The sequence below is a fragment of the Nelumbo lutea genome, chromosome 5, assembly GCF_056320005.1.
Source record: "Nelumbo lutea isolate HS-2025 chromosome 5, American lotus-T2T, whole genome shotgun sequence".
Taxonomy (NCBI): Eukaryota; Viridiplantae; Streptophyta; class Magnoliopsida; order Proteales; family Nelumbonaceae; genus Nelumbo; species Nelumbo lutea.
This window is the reverse complement of record NC_142688.1, coordinates 49,584,029-49,604,356: the sequence shown is the minus strand read 5'-3', so window position 1 is coordinate 49,604,356 and position 20,328 is coordinate 49,584,029. Positions and strand designations below refer to the sequence as shown.

Below are 20,328 nucleotides of genomic sequence, written 5' to 3'. Positions count from 1 at the left end.
TGACAAATAGGCATTATCTTAACATTTGAGTAATTAAAACAAAAATTGAGAATAGATAAAGAAAATAAAACATTGTTCCCAACACAAAAACGGTTAGGATGTTTTTGTATAAAAAACTAGGGGTTGTAATTTATAAAACATCATGAGAGATCTACTCAAGTGTGTTTCGTTTGTAAAAAATGTTAGAATAAACATAGAATGGAAGGATTTTATTTGGTTTTTCCCCTTCATATCCCCTTCCATGGTCCGACAACCTGCTCCTAGGCTCCAACCCTAACTTGAAAATAAAATAGATGGTTAGAATTAACCCTTTAGTTTTGATGGCAATGCTTGTTAGTTATCATATTGGAAAAAATATGATGGTATAAGAGTCACTTCACCTCTCCTTGTTTTAGTTTTAGATTTTAAATAGGTCTTGGGACATGAGTGTCATTATTGAACCTTATTCTCATTAAAATAAATAAGTTGAACCCAACAATTTTATTTGAGTGGGGATAAATAGTGAAAAATTAAAAAATCTCAAAGGTGACAATTGTCCACAATCACATATATAGATCTGCTAAGTTTTATGACATATTATTATTGTTATTATTATTATTATTATTATTATTATTATTATTATTATTATTATTATTATTAATTTAAGTTTCATTTACAATAGTAAAATTAAAAACAATATACAAAAATAAATTTAACTAAATTCAAAGTCCATATAAATTTTATTTTAAAAGCATTAATAAAATTTAGGTAAAAATACTAAAAACCAATGAAATTTAATAAAAAATTGATACAAATTTATACACAAAAACAATGTTTGGGTGAAGGGAAAATCTAAGATATGAAAAAGATATGGTATGAATTTTGATAAATAACACCTGATTCACTACCAAGTCTATGATTCTAGTTGCAGATGTTTTTTAGATATCATATTTTTTTCATATCATAGTTGAATCCGAATTCACATCTGCGCCCCATAGAATACGCCCAAAAATGTCCCATAATACATGCGATATTGAGAATATTTTTCTATCATAAGTATGAAGATGTTCCGAATGCACGCTGAGATGTAGATGTTGGCGTTTTTACCTTTGCGCTCCGTGGGGCGTAGATGTGAAGTCTGGTTGGGTTGGCCTAAATCCATCTCATCCCAATTCGAAATGACATTAGTCTCCTGCGACTAGTTTCATGCTATTTCCGCGCGTTAACCCGTGAAGGCTCCTTGATCCCCCTAAACAAATATCCCACTAACCTCGATATGCAATTTTCTCTCTCCCCCGGCCTCGACCGTCGCAATAACCTCTGCCTTCGACACTCTCCCTTCTCTTATTTTTGCAGAAAATTTGCAAGCACGTTTACGACTGAGATAAGCAAGAAAGGTAGCGGAAGGGCATCATTATTGCTCATTGAAATCTGATATATAAGCTCGTTTTTCTCATTCAATGGGGAGAATTCCCAAGAGGGCGAACAACGTTTACAATGGTGCTATGCTGCTTGCCTATTCAGAATTCCTAAATCGAGCCTAATCCACTGGTGGATTCTTGTATCTTCTGAGAAATTACAACAAATCTAAGACGCCCAAATGACGAGCAAGGTTGCTATTATATAGGCATTCAGAAAAAAAAAAAAGGTTACTATGATATACTTTTCTCTTCCCACAGTTTCTGTATTTTTTAATCTGTGATATTCTATTGATGTGTGTTCTGATATTGTTTATAGTGTATGTGTTTAAATTCGAAGTTGGAATTCTAATTAAATTCTTAGAAATCGGTTTTGAACTAAAAAAAGTGGCGTGTCTCTGTAGTTAAATTCTTAGAATTCCAATTAAATTCTGTGACATACTTTTCCCTTTCCCTTTTTCACGGTGCGCGCTGCCGCCCACCCTTTTTCGTTATCAATGGTTGGTGTTTCTGGCCACTGTCTTAGTCGTCGATTCAGGCAGTACTCTCTCTCTCTCTCTCTCTCTCTCTCTCTCTCTCTCTCCCTCTCTCTCTGGTTCAATGTTTCTGCTAACTATTTATTTCCCCAAAACCCACTTGTGCAATCTTGATGTGAACAGATATCTTCTGACCATGAAATCTGGACTTGCTATGAATGGAATTTGATCAAATCTGACTCTCCTTGAATCGTCTTACCTGCCCACTCTAAGCTGTTGAAGTTTTTATTGTCTAGCATGGAGCGCACCTTGTAAACAAAGGTCTCTATACCCTCTACCTCTTTTCCAAGGATATGGACTTCTTCCACTTCAAGTTTCTTATTCTTTTCACCTTGACAGTAAGTTGCTTTCAAATTTATATATAATCCAAAAATTTGAAGGTCCCAACTTGGTAAGGTGTTTGGCTGGTTGCGGCAAAGGCTTATGTAGCCAAGCTGAAAAGAAAAAGTAAAAATTAAAAGATGCAACTAATGAATTACCAAAGGGGCTTCGAGGGAGACATATTAGTAATGTTGAATGGCACAATTGACCAGCCAGGTCTTAGAAGCATTTTGCCAGCATTGGTTCTTGGAGCTGGAGTTAGTTTAGACATGGAAGAGAGAAGCAGCTTGACACCGACACAGTAGATCAATTTGACAATATTGTTATGAATTCATGATTTCAGGAATTAGAATGATAAGGTGAAATCAAGGTCTTTTTCAACTTTCTTGCCATTCATTATCTAGACTATATTTTGCCATTCTAGGAATTTGATTTTTTTTCCATTTTCCTTCTAAAAAATTGATCCATGTATTCATAGTTTTCAAAGCACCAAGGTGAGGCTAGTCTTTTGTCATCCTAATTTTGTTTTTTTTTTTTGTTTTTTATGGTGCTAATTTGCTAGATTTTTGTTGATGAGAATGCTATTATGTTCTTTGTTCTTCCAGAAGAATTTGTTATTATCAGAAACTGAACAACTGGCCTAATTGCTTCTCATTCTGATGATATGGTCTACCTTAGGCTTTGTGTGGCCAAGTGAACCTGTATAAAAAAAAGAACTGAACCAAGTCAAGGGGCTAGGGGCATTCACAAGAATCAGTAACATCATTGAAAAAAATAATTCCATGCCAACATTTTTAAAACCAATCGTGAGTTAAATGAAGCAATGCGACACATCTGACTCAACAATATACTTATTTTTCTATTTATTTCTTAAGAATCCAAATATTTGTTTAGGAGGGATGACTGGTATAGTTTTTATTAATAATATCCAATAGGACATTAAGAATTAGTAAGTTCTAAAATATGTAACGTATGGTGCACCATTTATGATGGTTATTCCCTGCAACCTGAAACAAAGAAGCTGGCTCAACAATTTCAGGCATGTTAGTTACATGACATTACTTGCAGTTTGCTGACGACGTAATTCTTTTCTGTGATGATGTCAGCCCTTTTTCCTTAGGGTACCTCAAAGAGCTTCTTAGTTCTTTTGAAAAGGTATCAAACTTGAAGGTTAGCCTAAGAAAAAACTGTGTTGTGGGCTTAAACCTATAAGAGTAGGAAATCTGTAGAATTGCAGGTCTCTTAGTTCTTTTGAACCCCCAGCCCAGCCATTAGACTCAAAAAAAAAGCAAAAAGCGCAAAATTTTAAAAAGGCGCAGGCTTGGGTTGAGGCGCAAGGCGCATCAGGTGCACACCTAGGTGCACCAGGTGCATGCCTTTTGAAAGAGGTGCGCCTAGGACCTGGGCGAGGCACATACCCCAAAATGTGTCTCGCCTATGCACCTAGGTGTGCCTTTTAAATCACTGCACACACTAAAGCCTGAGTGTGGGTATGGAACCCCACACTCGTGGCTAACCAACTATTTCTTGAAGGGTGAAGAGGGAATTGGAGCTCGGCAATCAACTGCTCCTCGAAGATGGTAATTTTGTCATCATCGTGTTCCTAGGGAAACCCTTCCAAGGGTAGGTTATAACCATAGTGGTCGAGGAACTTATATAGGACAGCCAATGCACTAATCTTCTCGGGCATCAGGATAGAAGGACTGAAGCAATCTGGCCCCCGAGAAGGACGAGTGCGACAAGAAGATGACACCTTTTTATCTAAAGCCTTCCGCTCCTGAACCGAGGTGTCCACCTCGGCTGGATTGGACTCTAAGCTATGGGCCGATGTGACCTTGTCGGTTGGGATAGATTCTAACTCTTGGGCCGAGGTGCCCTCCTCGGATCGATTGGACTCACCACTCATGTCAAAAAGGCTACCTGTACTACTAGACATGCCGAAGTGAAAGGCTGAAATAGACAAAGGCAAGAAAAGAAGACTTACTTAAGGGAGTGGACGATCTCGGAGACGATAAAAACCACCGACCTGGAAGCTAGTGCGCGACCTCCCGAATGCGAAAATTCAGAATATGACAAGGTGAATGGGACCTCAAGGCCCCTATTTATAGCCACATTAGTCGATCTTGGATGGCTCAGATTAGTTTGATCCGACTTGTGAAAACCGATCGCACGACTTTCAAGGTTGAAACCGGTTGAGCACGCGTTTTGACGTCCACAGAGTTTTTAACCTGAGTGACGTCTGCGCATCCCCGATATGTGACCTGGCTTTACGATTGAGTCGGTTGGGTCATCACGATCTGACCTCTGGACCGGACCTTGACCAGGACGAAGACTGGGCCAAATCCACCTAAGCTCGTCATGAACTCCCCACACCGGGTCAGGACCCCTGGCACGGTGAGTGGGGGGCAATTAATGAGGGGTGATTTGGCTTGACCTATTCATACACGGACACGTGAAGGCGACCTGCTGATTGGACGATGACTCGACACTTTCGGTCACCTCAGTAGGCCAAGTCACCTCGAGTACCTCGGGCGCCTCAGCCAGGACCATGGTCCGTGCAGCTCATGACGGCCTGACCTGCCGAAGTGGCATGTAGCCAACTTCTAGAAGCAAGCCAGCTGTCTCCGACCTCTACGGGATCACGTCGCACAGCACATATGTAGGCCTTATCCTCATCCCGCCTGGATCGTACGGACTTGATAAGCCTTATTGGCTAGCATGAAGTCCGCCTCCAGGTGCGAAACGGACTCCTAGCAGAACGGGCCGAAGATCTCAGAACTGTTTTGTGAGACCCACGGCAATTCACCTATATAAAGGCACCAACCCCAACAATACAAGGTATGCGCAATTTACTGGTTACTAGCATCCTAGCATTCAAGCATTCAGCTCACTCAAACAAGAGTACTAACTTAAGCATCGGAGTGCCCACACCGGGTAAGCCACTCCAGATTCTCTGAGTCTTTCTCTCCTTGTAGTTCAACCGACCAGCTAAGCAACCGACATCCTAGCTGCCCTCCAGCTAGGAGCAACCAGATCGCGCACAATCTATGAGTATGAAAAGTTTCTTCAGGCTTCCTCTCAACAGAACACTTCCCTTTCAAACTAGGGCACACTATAACTCCCCAATTCCACTAAGTATAAGAAATCCAAAGTTACTAAAAATAGTAATTCATCTTTTACTAGAAATGGTAATGACGAAAATTACTATAAATACTGGTCAACTTGTTGACTAAGACTCTGACGATGGCTTGTAGAACACAAAATCCAACCAACTTAAATTCTCTAGAAGGGACACTTTCACATGCTTGATTGAGCTGAAATTCTACAATATTGGAGTGCCGTAAGTGTACTTTAATGCCACCAAATTTCATAAAATCAAACAGCATTTGACTGGTCAAACAGTCACTTCTTTTCCGGTTGATGATGCACTTTGCAAGGCAACTATTTGACCTCATCTTCCATTTCTTCCTTTGATTCCATATTTGTATCATTTACTCCTCCACACAGTTGGCTGATCTAGGACTGCATGGATCAATTCCAAGAATCTCTAAAGAATGCTCTAATACCAAGTAGAAAAGAACAGAAATAAAAAAAAGATTTAAGAATTAAGAGAAAAGAGGTAGAAGAAGGATTCCTGAGAGAAGAAGGAGAAGATGAGAGAATGGGAAGAGAAGTTTATACTTAAGAATAAAAAGAGATGCAATGTCTAATATACCCTTAATAGGATGACTACTGCTAACACATCAATAAAGAAATTAAAAACAACACTGAACTAATGGGCCTTGGGTCCAATAACAGCAACTAATAACAAATAAATAAATAAATAATAGTAACTACTAAGAGCAAATCCTCAACAATAGCTACCAGTCACACGTCTTTCCATCATAGGAGGTATTGGGTTTCCACAAATTCCTTTTAATTCAGTTCTATCCACCTGGTTACGCATTAGAATTTGACTTCACTGTCAATTGACCATTATTACATTCCTTCCGCCATGTAGCATCTATTTTTCTTGGAGAAATTATTTGTTTTTCAAGCTTTTCAAGCAGAAACAAACATTCATCCACGTCTTTCTCCTGCAATGGTTTTCTTAATTTATTTTTGAGAATAGGCAAAGTATAATTGCACTATTGAGGACAATGGGAGAATCTCCTATTCCACAGTATTCAAAAGAAAAAAAGTGTGCCAGTTGCAAAATAGTGAATCTGTAGAAAGATTTGAAGCTTCTGCCCAGGAAAAGATCTTTGTAGCCATATTTCGGATTATTTCATTAGTCTGAGATGATTTATTTTCAAATATTCTTCTGTTTCTTTCCATTCATATGGTCCAAATGACAGCAGCAGGCAACATGAACCAAATGGTCACCCAGCTACGATCAGGTCCTCACCATGAATCAATTGGTGTTCTGAATTTTGGACTTCAAATAACTTTTAACATTTCTGATTTCAAGGCATTTACTTGTCTTCTTCTAACTTACCTGTAAAGCCTAGGCAACCGATCACGAAGTCTGTCAATTTGCTCCAATCATCTTCCCAAAAATATATCCTGGATTCTCCAACTTCTAATCTAGTCAAGTTTAGGAATGCTTACTGAAAGCATTATAATGCCCTTCAACACTGGAACAACATACATGAAACTGCTGTTTCTATTTTTTTTTTTAATTTTATCTTTTTTGTACTTTCTGTTCAAATCTCTATAATTATATCTGGTTTTTATGTCCTAGGATGAGACCTTTTCCTCAGTAAACCTTTTGTACTTAATGCTCAATTTTTTGTTTTAAGCATGTTGTTTTATTAGTTCTTTTGTATTTAGAGGGGGAGAGGGAGGTTATGATTAACAATATCATCATCCTTGTCCCAACTATATGGGGTTGGCTATATGAATCCTGTTTTGCTGTTCTGTTCTGTTTAATGGCATATCCTTTGTTAAATTATGAGTGCTTAAATCATTTTTTACCACTTCAACCCATGCCCTTTTTGGTCTACCCTTTGCCCCTCTATCCCCTTCTACTTGCAACAGATTACTTACAGGTGTTGTCAATGGTCTTGTATGCATGTGACCAAACCATCTTTGTCACCTATTGGAGATACTTCTAATTTCCTTCAAACGACTTCATTTATGATCTTTTTGACCCTATCCTTTCTTGTTTTTCCACCCATCCATCTCGGTATACACATTTCTGCCACATAAAATTTTTGGACATACTGTCTCTTGATTGCTCAACATTCTGATCCATTCTGCATATGCACATAGATGTTCCTGTGTTGTTATAAAATATGCTCAACCAAACTTTCAGGAATTGTTGGACCATTTTTTTTCTTTTGCCATGTGGTCTCAGTCTTTTGGGAAGTCTTATGCTCCTCTATAGACTGCTTTGAAAAGAGATGAACCAAAAAGGTCTGCAAAAAGTTTTTGATGCATTTGTGCACCTCTGGAAGACTTAAATGAGTTTACCAGAGGAATTCTGTTTTTTAATTGGTTTTCTGTTTCAGGAGCTGAACTGTAGATATTGTATAACAAAAGCTTTAAAGCCGTTTTTCACATTTTCATAGTTCATATTTTTTTATTACTTAACCAAAAGCAAGCGGGCAAAGCAAGCAAGCAAGAAAGAATGAATGAAAAAGAGTGGTTTTGAATGATTTCATGATTTTTTTTATCTTTTCTCTCACTTTCTTCTACTCAAAGTCAAAATGAATTAACCGGGAGTTAGCCAATATTATTTGTAATTCTACCCTAGTGCTAATTTTATAATTCCATTAGCATCTTCACTCTAATGATAGTTATATCTAGCAATTGTGAAAAATCTTTATTTTTTCTATTCTGTTGTTTCCCCTGAGTGATTAGCTATCTTTTCTTTGACTTTTACACCTGTTGTTTCAAGGATTCATGCTAAAGATGCTTATTGTTGAACCATGAAGGCATGGCAAGAAGTAGAGACAGAACTGAGGATTTTAAGGACACTGTTCGCTCTATTGCTCTTTCTCTAGGATATAATGAGGTTTGTTACTACTGTGAAAACCATATTTTTTTGGGTGTGTTTCTGTGGTTGGAATGACTTGCAACTTTAAGAGATGCAAATTTGTCAGTTATACTGGAATGAAAGTAAATTTTAATGGAAATCTTGAACAACAGTATTAAAATTTACACTTGGTTATTCTGAATTTATTTATTTTAGATCTATGTACATGGCATTTTCTTTTTTTGTTTTTTTTCAATATTATGCAGATGATACATATTTAGAGAGATGCTTTCTCTTGTTTTGTAGAAAAAAGAGAGTGTTAGAATAGATACAAGGAAATTAGATGACCTGAAGGCTGTCACTCATCACATAAGCTGAGCCACAAAAAAGAGGAAAGAGCTACCTTAATCTAGTAGGGAAGGGACCTGGTGAGAACTGCTCACCACAGGGGCTTCTTCGAGGGAGCCATGTCCTCCTGAATAAACAGAGAGAGAAAAGAGATAAGTTTGAGGGAAACCGACCTACAAGGGGGTGAGTGTTCCCATGTAGCTTCCTCCCATGGCAAGTGGGTCCATTCTACTAGTACCTCCTGGACTAATGTGTTTCCTGCACATACCCCGTGCTGGTCAAGGAGTGCCTGGGCTGGCCTTCTTCAGTAAATTGATGCTGGGTCTGACTGACAGTAGCTATGGGTGGGAGGGCCTTCTTCAGAAGTGAAATGTGAAAGACAGGGTGCAGGAAGTGTCTGGTAGCTTTAGTTGATTGGCCACTGCCCCTATACACTCAGTGATGCAAAATGGGCCAAAATACTTCAGGGAAAACATCTGCCACATTCTTTTGGCTATGGATAATTGGGGATAGGACTGGAGTTTCGGGTAAACCCAGTCGCCAACCTGGAACTCCAAGTGTCAGTGATGCTTGTCATAATGGGCCTTCATCAGTTGTTGATCAGCTGTTCATTCACTTTAGCCACCACCGTGGATCCCTTCTCATAGGGTAGGATGGATGGAGGGTTCCACCCATATAAAGCCTGAAATGGAGTCATCCTTGTGGAAACATGATAGGTAGAGTAGTACCATAGATTGGCCCAAGGTAGTGAACATGCCCACTGCCTCAGTTTCTCTCTTGCAAAACATCTTGATATCTCTCCAAGCAACGGTTAATAACCTACGTCTGACCATCAGTTTGTGGGTGATAGGCTGGTGGAATGTAAGAGCTTACTGCCTTGGGCCTTGAAGCATCCAGTCCAAAAGCCACTCATGAAGGTGGGGTCCTGGTTTGAGAGGATGGACTGGGGAGTGCCATGCAACCGTGTCACCTTCTGTATAAAGTGTCTTGCCACCAGGGCTGTAATAAATGGATGGGATAAAGCCACAAAGTAGCTATATTTGGTAAGTTGGTCTACGACGACCATGATGACAGATTCCCTCGTAGAGATTGGCAGTCCAGTGATGAATTCCAAACTCTCCTCATTCCAAACCTTGTCTAGTATAGGTAAAGGTTGCAATAATCTGGCAGGTTTTTGAGAGTCGTTTGTATTTCTGGCAAATTGTACATTGAGCAACCCAATCCTGGAACATCTTTCTCATACCCAGCCAATAGAAATGGGAAGATAGCCATTTGTAGGTTCTGAGGATACCAGAATGTCCTCCGGTTGCTAATCATGGAAGAGTTGGATGAGCTGATTTAATACTGGTGAGGAGGCAGGTGACACAAATCTACCCTTGTAGAGGGGATTTTGTCACGCCTAGTAGATTAGGAGGGAAAATCCAATATTGAGATTAGGAGGAGTCGGGTTATTGAGGACCAGCAGGAAATAGTTGAAGAAATTTGCAAATTCTATGGGAATTGTAGAGAAGATGGGCCGAATGGTCCATAGACTGTCATTTCATGTTATGTTATGTTTCTCTCTGTTGTGGGCCTTATTCTGGGCCTATACTCTGTAATATTCTATTTTTTGTATTTTCCTGCTCACTCAAGGGCCTCTCTGTAATTTGTCAAAGATTAACTTATTAATAAGATGTTTAGAGTGTTAGAGATAAGTTATGTTCGAACTTCTTACTCTCTAACACTCATTGCCGCCAGCTCTCTCTTCTCTTCTTCTCCTATTTGTTCATTTTCTGGTTTGCATGTAATCTCAAACAGTTCCATACATCAAGTGGGCTGTTTTTCAACTTGGTATCAGAGCGGGCCATTGCTTGGCGTGTCCCTCATGTGGTTCTAGTTCAGCCAACTACATGAGGAGGTTCTAGGGCTGAAAGTTTACAGTCATCCGCCTGGTTCTTGGAGGTCATTGGAGGGTGCCCAAGTTTCTATACACTTGGAGAAGGGTTCGGTGACCAGGAAGAATCAGAGAGCAAGTTGTTTGGCCTGATTTGAAATCAGAGAAAAGGACTTTCGAAGTTATCTTAGAGAACAAGTGTTCGGCCTGGTTTATAGTTCAAACCAGAGACTCTCTTGCTGTAAGTCTTTTCTCAGTTCTTTGCTGAGTTATTTTTTGTTATTTGGGAGGACTGTTAAAGCATTCAAAACACCTCCATTCGGCTGTTATTGGGCTTCCAAACTGCCAAAAAAACTGATCTAAATTGAGTGGTACAAGCCTCTACTTTAGTTCAGCTGCTTCTTGGACTTAGACAAAGTGTTCTTGAAGTGATTTCTGCTTGTTAACAGTGAAGTGTTGACTGTTGCATACATAGTGTTTGTAAAAAGTCCTCTTAGGTACTGTGGACTGTTTTCTTTGTTCTCTTTGGGAAATTATTGTTGGGAACCAAGAATACATATTGTTTGGAGGCCTACTGATTGTTCCTTGAAGGCTGAATCAGAGTTTCTCCTTTTTGAAAGTGCTGCCACCGAACTTGGTTCTCACGGCTGTCAGTTCTGAACTGAGTTTGTGTGTTGTTGTGTTTGCTATTGTTTCAACTCAATCTGAGTTCTTTGAAATCAGATCACTTTTAAAGGCCTACCGAAACCCTAATTGAAGTTGTTACATAATGGACTTCTCAGAAATTGAGAACAAGAGCACTGCTGAATATGGACATAATTTGGGAACTACAACTGATTCCTTGTTGGCTGTAACTACAGTTAAATTGGATGGAACCAATTATTTGGCCTGGTCACAATCCGTAAAAATTCATATTTGCAGTAGAGGAAAGTGGGGGTTTATCTCTGGGAGCAAGAAAGCTCCCCCAGAGGAGGATCCCTCTTATGAGAAATGGGTGCAGGAGAATTACACAGTGATTGGGTGGCTTGTGAACTCAATGCAGCCACAGATTAGCCAACATTACTTGTGGATGAACTCGGCTAAAGAAATCTGGGATGGTGTTGCAGAAACTTACTCCCAGAAGTTGAATGTTGCCAGAGTTTACAAACTGAGAAGTGATGTGAAGAATCTAAGACAGGGGGAGAAGTCACTTGCAGCATACTTCTCAGCCCTAAAATCTATATGGCAAGAGATTGATTTGATAGAGGCCGTGACATGGGATACCCCTAAGGATGCTGAAACATATAGGAAATTGGTTGAAAGGAATAGGGTCTTTGAGTTCTTGACAGGGCTGAATTCTGAATATGACATTGCAAAGCAAAACATCTTGTCCAAGGAAGATGTTTCATTGTCTCAAGCATATGCTTTGGTCAGCAGTGAAGAAAGCAGGAGGCAAGTGCAGGTTCAAGGGGTCAGTATCAATGATCATTTTGCAAATATGGGAATCAAACCCAAAGGGGTTACAGGAGCCCCCAGTGGCACAGGAAAGAAGGAGGTGGTGTGTGAATATTGCAAGAAGCCGAAACACACTAAGGACAAGTGCTGGAAATTGCATCCCAGTCTTGTCCCTATCCGATTCCAGAAGAAGAATGACGGTAGAAAGACAGGAAGTGCACATACAACCACAAGTACAGATACAGAGTTTGAGTTTGCAAGTGCACAATTGGAAGCCATGAAAGCTGATTATGAGAAGTTTGGAAGGATGATCAGCCAACTTGAAGGTGTAACTTCATCATCCAACCCTTCTGGAAGTCCAGCCACCTCTGCATTTGCTCACTCAGGTATAAGGGCTTCTGCTAACCATGCATCTACCTCAGGTAATCCCAAGACCCCTTGGATCATTGACTCAGGTGCTTCTGATCACATGACCAACCTTTCCACTTTGTTTGTGTCATATGATTTGCTTCCTGGTCGTGACAAAATCACCTTAGCTGATGGTTCTCTTGCCCCCATTTCTGGCAAGGGAACTGTCAAGCCTACAGGCTCTTTACTTTTATCTTCCACTCTTCATGTACCTAAGTTAAATACCAACTTGTTATCTGTAAGTAGCTTGACCAAGTCATTGAATTGTTGTGTAACCTTTTTCCCTTCTCACTGTGTGTTTTAGGACCTGAAGTCTCGGAAGGTGATTGGGAGTGGCCATGAAGCGAATGGAATATACTTGCTCGACACCCCTGGCCAATGCTTTGATCATCCCAAGAATGCTGCTTTTGGTTCTACTTCTTCAGAGTCAGTCAGTCAAATTATGTTGAGTCATTGTCGGTTGGGTCATTTACCTTTTTCTGCTTTAAGTCAGTTGCTTCCCAAACTGTTTAAGGGAGTCAGTGTGTCCAGTCTCAATTGTGAGTCATGTCAGTTGTCAAAGCATTGTAGAAAAAATTACCCTGTGAGCAATAAAAGATCCTCTTTTCTTTTTCATATTGTACACTCTGATGTGTGGGGGCCTTACCACTTATCCTCTATGGGGGGCTACAAATACTTTATCTTGTTCATTGATGACTTTTCTAGATTCACTTGGATATACTTAATGAAATCCCGAGACGAAGTCCCGAGACTTGTGAGGCAATTTCATGAGCTTGTTTTGACTCAATTTGGTACCAGAATTAAGGTTTTCAGATCTGACAATGCAAAAGAGTATTTTGAGAAGAGGTTATCCTTGTATCTCTCTGACATGGGGGTTATTCACCAAAGCTCCTGTGTTAGAACCCCTGAACAAAATGGAGTTGCTGAGAGAAAAAATAGACATATTGTTGAAGTTGCAAGGAGCCTTTTATTTGCCTCACATGTTCCCACAAGATTTTGGGGTGATGCTGTACTTACTGCTACCTATCTCATAAACCGTATGCCATCTAGGGTTTTAGGGTTTAAATCCCCCTTCAGTCTTCTTCATCCAGATAAGGATCTCTTCCCAATTCCTCTTCGTGTGTTTGGTTGTACCTGTTATGTTCACATTCCAAGTGTGCAGAGACACAAGTTTGAACTAAAAGCCCACAAATGCATCTTCCTCGGTTACTCCCCCACACAAAAGGGTTATTGTTGTTTTGATCCAAAGACTGGCACCAGACATGTCTCTATGGATGTTACCTTTGATGAACTTTCTCCTTTTTATGGTTCCTCTTAGGAAGGACATTGTCAACAGGGGGAGAGTCTGTCACAAGTTTTTGCTCTTCCCCTTCCTATTCCAGTTCAGTCTCTTGACAAATCTGTATCCTCACAAAATGAATCAAAGGAGGATCAGCCACTTCATTCCTCTTGTCCTAGTGCTCCTATTTCTTTACCTCCTCGTCCTACCCATAATCTCAAAGTGTATCAAAGGTAGAGATCCAGGAATGAGCAAGTGGTTTCCCTTACAACAGATGAGGCTCATACCCTCCCAATCACAGATGAGATAACAGGTATTGCTTCAGCTCCCTTGGAATCCCCCTTCCTAGATCTTGATGTCCCCATTTTTGTTAGGAAAGGAAAGCGGAAGTGTACTGCACACTGCATTTCCAAACACCTTTCTTATGACCTACTTTCCCCTTCATATTGTGCCTACCTCTCTTCAGTTGCTTCTAACCCCATTCCTAGGTCTATATCAGAAGCTCTTGGGATTCCAGAATGGAGAGATGCCATGCAGGCTGAAATGGATGCTCTACATGAAAATGGTACTTGGGAGGTGGTGGATTTGCCTGAAGGGAAGGATCCAGTTGGATGCAAGTGGGTTTTTACCATTAAATACAGGGCAGATGGGACTATTGAGAGGTACAAGGCCAGACTTGTTGCAAAGGGCTACACACAGACATATGGGATTGACTATCTGGAGACTTTTGCCCCTGTTGCTAAGATGACATCTGTGAGGGTTCTTTTATCTCTGGCAGCTCACTTTGATTGGCCTCTCTATCAGTTAGATGTAAAGAATGCATTTCTGAATGGTGACTTACATGAGGAGGTCTACATGTGTCTTCCTCCAGGAATGTATGGGAAAGATATGCAAGGAAAGGTATGTAAACTGAAGAAATCTCTTTATGGCCTCAAACAATCTCCTAGAGCCTGGTTTGAGAGATTTAGAGCTGCACTTGTTAAATTCGGCTATGTTCAGACACAGTCAGATCATACTCTTTTTGTGAAGAAAAGTGGGTCTCTAGCAGTGTATCTCATTGTGTATGTTGATGACATTATAGTGACTGGTGATGATGCCTCTGGCATTCTGGGCCTTAAGTCTTTCCTCCGTACAGAATTTGAGATTAAGGATCTGGGGGAGTTGAGATATTTCCTTGGCATAGAAGTTGCCAGATCCAGGGATGGGATTCTTATTTCCCAGAGGAAATATGTCCTTGATTTGTTGTCTGAAACTGGAAAATTGGGTGCAAGACCAGCTGCAACTCCTATTGATATGAGCCACAAACTTTCAGCTTCGGATGGAACTTTGTTGGAAGACAAAGGGGTCTTTCAGAGACTTCTTGGGAAGCTTTTGTACCTGGGCATGACTAGGCCAGATATCGCGTATGCTGTCAGTTGCATTAGCCAGTTCATGCATGCTCCTAGAGATACCCATATGGCAGCAGCAGAACGGATTTTGTACTATCTGAAAGGCTCTCCAGGAAAAGGAATTCTATTTGCCAAACATGGTCATCTGAAATTTGAAGCCTATACTGATGCTGATTGGGCTGGAAATATTGATGATAGAAGATCTACTTCAGGGTATTGCAGTCTGGTGGCTGGTAATGTTGTCTCTTGGAGGTGTAAGAAACAAACAGTTGTGGCTCGATCCTCCGCAGAAGCAGAATATAGAGCCATGGCACATGGAGTCTCGGAATTATTGTGGCTAAGGTCCTTAATGGAAGAACTTGGGGTAGATCATGACAAACCCATGATGTTGTACTGTGATAATCAGGCTGCCATCAACATTGCTCACAACCCGGTACAACATGATAGAACCAAACATATTGAGGTTGATAGACACTTTATTCGTGAAAGAGTCTCCTCCGGTGAAGTGTGTCTTCCATTCATTACTTCTGAAGGACAACTGGCAGATTTTCTCACCAAGGGCATTTCCAAGGCAAGGCTTCAACATGACACTAGCAAGCTGGGCATGATTAACATCTATGCTCAGCTTGAGGGGGAGTGTAGAGAAGATGGGCCGAATGGCCCATAGACTGTCATTTCATGTTATGTTATGTTTCTCATACTCTGTAATATTCTGTTTTTTGTATTTTCCTACTCACTCAAGGGCCTCTCTGTAATTTGTCAAAGATTAACTTATTAATAAGATGTTTAGAGTGTTAGAGATAAGTTATGTTCGAACTTCTTACTCTCTAACACTCATTACCGCCAGCTCTCTCTTCTCTTCTTCTCCTGTTTGTTCATTTTCTGGTTTGCATCTAATCTCAAACAGTTCCATACATCAAGTGGGCTGTTTTTCAATTGGAATCTTTTTAAAGCCATGCCTAGTAGATTTTATCACTTAGGGGAGCTGGATTTTCCGCAACTAGATAGGGAGCTGAAAGCATCATTAGAAAGAGATTTTGAGGAAGATGAAGTGTCGAATGTGAAAATGAAAGAAGATAGGTGCCTGGACCAGATTGATTCAATATTGCTTTCTATAAGATGCCTTGGAATATCACAAAAAAGGATCTACTTGAGATGTTTAGGGAACTTTGGATGAAGAGGAAAATTGAAATGTTTGCAAATGCTACCTTCATTGCTTTGATTCCAAAGGTTGTAGGTGCAGCTAGGGTGAAGGATTTTAGGTTCTTGAGCTTACCTTCCATCCTCATCATCCTCGACATAGTTAGGTCGGTAAAAGCTTGCAATTATATCTCTGGAGCCTCTTCCTCGTCTTCTGAGTTGATATCGGCTTGTTGTTCGAGATCAGTTGGCTCATCTTCTTCGTCATCCATGTACAAGACAACTTCTTACATTTATCGGGAGAGAACTTCTCGTCACAGTTGTAGCTGAGCCCACACTTTCTATGGGCCTGCATCTTTAACCAACTTAGCTTCTTTAGGCATTCAATGGAAGTTGGGATCTGGCTTGATTGGCTTTGCGCCCACTCATTTTAGGTATGGTTAAGGTGGTGATTTGAGGATGGGTTCATGCTACTGCTAGTCTCTTCAATCAATTAAATCGTTCTTCTTGTAATCGGACTAGGCTTGCAACAGCCATAACCGTGGCCGGTTGCAACGCGCTGACTTCTAACCAAGTGCCCTCCTGGAGCCCTCCAAAACGGCTGATGAGTGCCTTCTCTGACTAGTTGAAAATGTAAGAGGTTAACTTCTCAAACTTGTTTTGATACTCTTTCACCGAACCATGCTACCGTAGCTTCGAGAGTTACTCATTGAAATCCTCATAGTTGGACAGGTCAAATTTAGAACATAGAGCTTCTAAGCAATCTGATGACGACAATTGGGGATGAGTTCGATGATACCATTAGTACCAAAATATCGCCTAATTTGCCTCCCCTTCCATATGGACAGTAGCAACTGCAACTCGTTGGTGGCCAAGGATGTCATTGTATTTGAAGAATCACTTGGCCTTGAAAATCCATGAGACGGGGTTGTCTTTGGAGAAGAGGGGGAAACCCACTTTTGCTTAATAGAAGGGATTCTCATTTGCCTTCAATTAATGCCTTGGGTTGGCCTTTTGTCATTGATGCTCATACTAGTTGGACATTGCTGTAATGGCCTTCTTTATCTCTTGTACCTTTCCAGTAACCTTCTGTAACTCTCCTTCAATCTTTGTTACCCGTTCATCCACTGCTTCTGACATGGTTGTCAAAATGATGCCTAGGCAATAAGGCATTCTTGGAGGGTCACCTTGCCCAAACACCTACATATTTATATTTAAGGCACCACATAGTATTTTTATATTTTTATTTTATTTTATTAATAGGAGTACAATACCTATTATTAGACTAAATTCTTCATATTGTGGGTTTGTAGCATTAATATTATTATTCTTATGCTAGTTTTCTTTCTATTATTTTCCTTATTTGTTCGGGTTCAATCGATACAGAGGTCAGTGACATAGTCTTGAACCCTTTAGGACTTTAAAACCTGAATTGATAAGTAAGAAATAACTTGAAGATTTTATATAATTGACACACAAGAACAATCAATAGGACTTCATCATCATCTTTTGCTTCTTCCTAGGACCAAAACAAGGGCTTAACCCCTATGCTTTGTATGTTTACTTTCCTTTATTATTTTTCTTCTGATAATTATGTTGATTTTCTATCTTTTGATATGGGGTTTATACTTATTTCATGAGGATTATGGTAATTACTAGTTAAAGATAACTGATTATTATGAAGCCCAGGGAACTATCCTAGGATTTATATTTCTATATATATATTTATGTATATTATATATATTTAATTTTAAAATACTCATCACCTAGGCAACTGGGTGACAAGGCGCTGCTGACCTAGTCACTGGCCTTGGTGAACACTGATGGCTCTGAAATCAATTTGGTGAGAACTACTCACCACAGGGGCTTCTTTGATGAAACCCTTTCCTCCTGAACAAACAGAGAGAGAGAAGTAAGATAATTGAGGGAATCTGAGCTACCCTTTCCTCCTGAACAAACCCTTATATAGGCTGTTGCAACCAGATTTGAAGGGCCCTTGGTATCGTAAGTAACTTGATCGATGTGGCCTAAAGATTTTAACATATTTGATAGGCGGTTTAAGGCCTTGGGCATCATTTGGTCCTGGCTGGTGTGTAGTGGAATAGTGGGCTGGGCCTTTCTGTATGGGCTGAGCCTTATTAGGCCCAAATACAACTAATTCCTGGAAACACTGCTTTCAGGTAAGTAATCCACTATGCTATTAGCAAATCTCCAAATCCTTGGAACTAGATAGTCTTTCTTGCAGCTAATGGCCTGGCTTCCCTGATACAGTGCCAATAAACCCAATGATTTTCACCTCCCTCTCATCCAACTCATCACTACCTATGAGTCACCGGGCTTCCATCTACTCTAGGATAACTAAGAGGAGAAGATATTCTTGTTGTTCATCAAGTTAATTGTTGCTTTCATCTTTTCCTTCTCAGAATCTTGGTAATTTGGTTTGAAAGATTTTTGTCGTATATCAAACAGAGTCAACTTACAATCATGAATCATTAAAATGTCTTTGTTCTCTCATATAGCCTGCCATGGCATGTATGCCATTGTGAAACAGACATGTGGGTTTGGACGCTTGGGTCCAAGTAAATTCAATATTCTGAGATATTACTAACAAAAATTGGATTTTATTAAATTAATAAATAGCACTGTGCACTATTTATTTGTTATCCTTCTTACACATTATATTAGCTTTTCAAATATGACTTTTCTAACCAATGGTGGAGACACTTGATTTCCTATTTTGAACAATTTGGGAAATTTCCAGAATAATTATCAGATTAAACTTTTTGTGAAGTAGTGATACAATTACACAAACAGTGTAAAAATGTTTATTGGTTGTCTTCTTTTCCCCTAAAATGCTTACAGTAATTTTCCTATAAATATATTTGGGATAAATAGGTTTGTCTGTTTTGATTTTAATTATTTAGTTATTACTTATCCAAGAGGAATTACTAAACCAGTGTTGCCATATTGTGGATTTGACTTTTGACAGTCAAAAACGGCAGCTACATTGGCATCTTTCATTATGCATAAACCTCGCCAAAGATCAACTTTCACCAAAGCTGCACTTAGAACGGTATGTGCATGATTTAAAACTGTTATCTCAACTTGTTTTACATTTCATTGATATTAACTTTACTTTTATAGTTGATGCGTCATACTGGAAATCCTGGTTCAGCTTGCCATTTAAAAGGTCTATTGTTATTTCTTTTTAAAGAAGGTAAAGTAATTTTATTGCCATTTAGGATAAATTAACAACAACGAACAATCGGTAGGGGCTCCAAGCACACAGTGACAGTATTCCCCCAACTATCAAAATACTTAAACAAAGCTGATTACAAAAAAGCGGGAAAAGATACCCTTTACCCTCTAATGAGACTGATTTTTAAAAATTTCCATGCAGATGAATTCTGGAAATTCTTGTCAACCAAGACCCAGGATCCCACCCTCCTCACCACCTTTCTAACCAGCTCAGAATATCGCTGCTGGAATAGTAGATTACACAACTCTTCCTTTATTAGATAAAGCATTCACTGACCAAGCACCGAGTAAATCTTTATGGAGTAAGGTTGAGTGAGACTAGCTCAGCTTTATGGCTGAGAGGAAATGAATATAGAGTTCCAGACTTTATGGTACGGTGAACGAAAATCTAATCTGTAGTCTCCTCTACATTACACAGCCTGTATTTTGGGGGTCTGATTTTCACCCTTCTTCTGATTAATTTATGTTAACAGTTAAAGGAACTCATGGTAGGAATCTGTGTAATACTAACTTTTTTTTTTGATATGTTAGCTCGAAAGCATCAAAACTTTGGAACAGTTCATCATGAAGCACTGGAAGGATTATGTGGATCCACATCGCGCCACTGAACAAGAAAGGGATAGTATTGAGCATGAAGTATGTTAATATAGTACCTATTCTTCTCATTTGTATCGGACCATATCCATATTGAAATTTCCATTCAAAGGCTGGTTTAATTTATCTTTTACTAACAAGTACATGGCTGCTTATTTTTCAAGACAAGATTACATATTTTTTTTTTTTCTTATAAGCACTACATATTTGTTTCTAAATGCTCATTTTCTGTAGGTTAGTGTCTTCATAAAAACATGCAAAGAACAGATAGATATTCTCAAAAATAGGATACATGATGAAGATACAAGTGGGAAGTCAAAGGCATGGCTTAGCATGCGGAGCGATAATTCTCATGTTGATATTGTAGCCCACAAACATGGTGTGGTATGGTTA

At 39.6% G+C, this 20,328-nt stretch overlaps 1 protein-coding gene across 8 annotated transcripts in view; it reads left to right on the top strand.

Annotated features, from left to right (window-relative positions):
* Window positions 1–1,063: 1,063 nt before the first annotated feature.
* LOC148852284 (syntaxin-81-like) overlaps window positions 1,064–20,328 on the top strand; it is a 33,419-nt gene continuing 14,154 nt past the window's right edge. The window contains exons 1-6 of one of the 8 annotated variants that reach the window (XM_088947816.1): window positions 1,134–1,627; window positions 8,173–8,252; window positions 19,073–19,156; window positions 19,484–19,773; window positions 19,873–19,977; window positions 20,170–20,319. In XM_088947816.1, the coding sequence (XP_088803942.1) occupies window positions 19,906–19,977; window positions 20,170–20,319 (222 nt within the window). In that variant the 5' untranslated portion in view covers window positions 1,134–1,627; window positions 8,173–8,252; window positions 19,073–19,156; window positions 19,484–19,773; window positions 19,873–19,905. Of the gene's footprint in view, window positions 1,628–8,133; window positions 8,253–19,072; window positions 19,157–19,227; window positions 19,301–19,483; window positions 19,774–19,872; window positions 19,978–20,169; window positions 20,320–20,328 lie in introns of those variants that run through there. The other 7 variants (XM_088947815.1, XM_088947814.1, XM_088947813.1 and 4 more) reach the window with 7 other exon arrangements.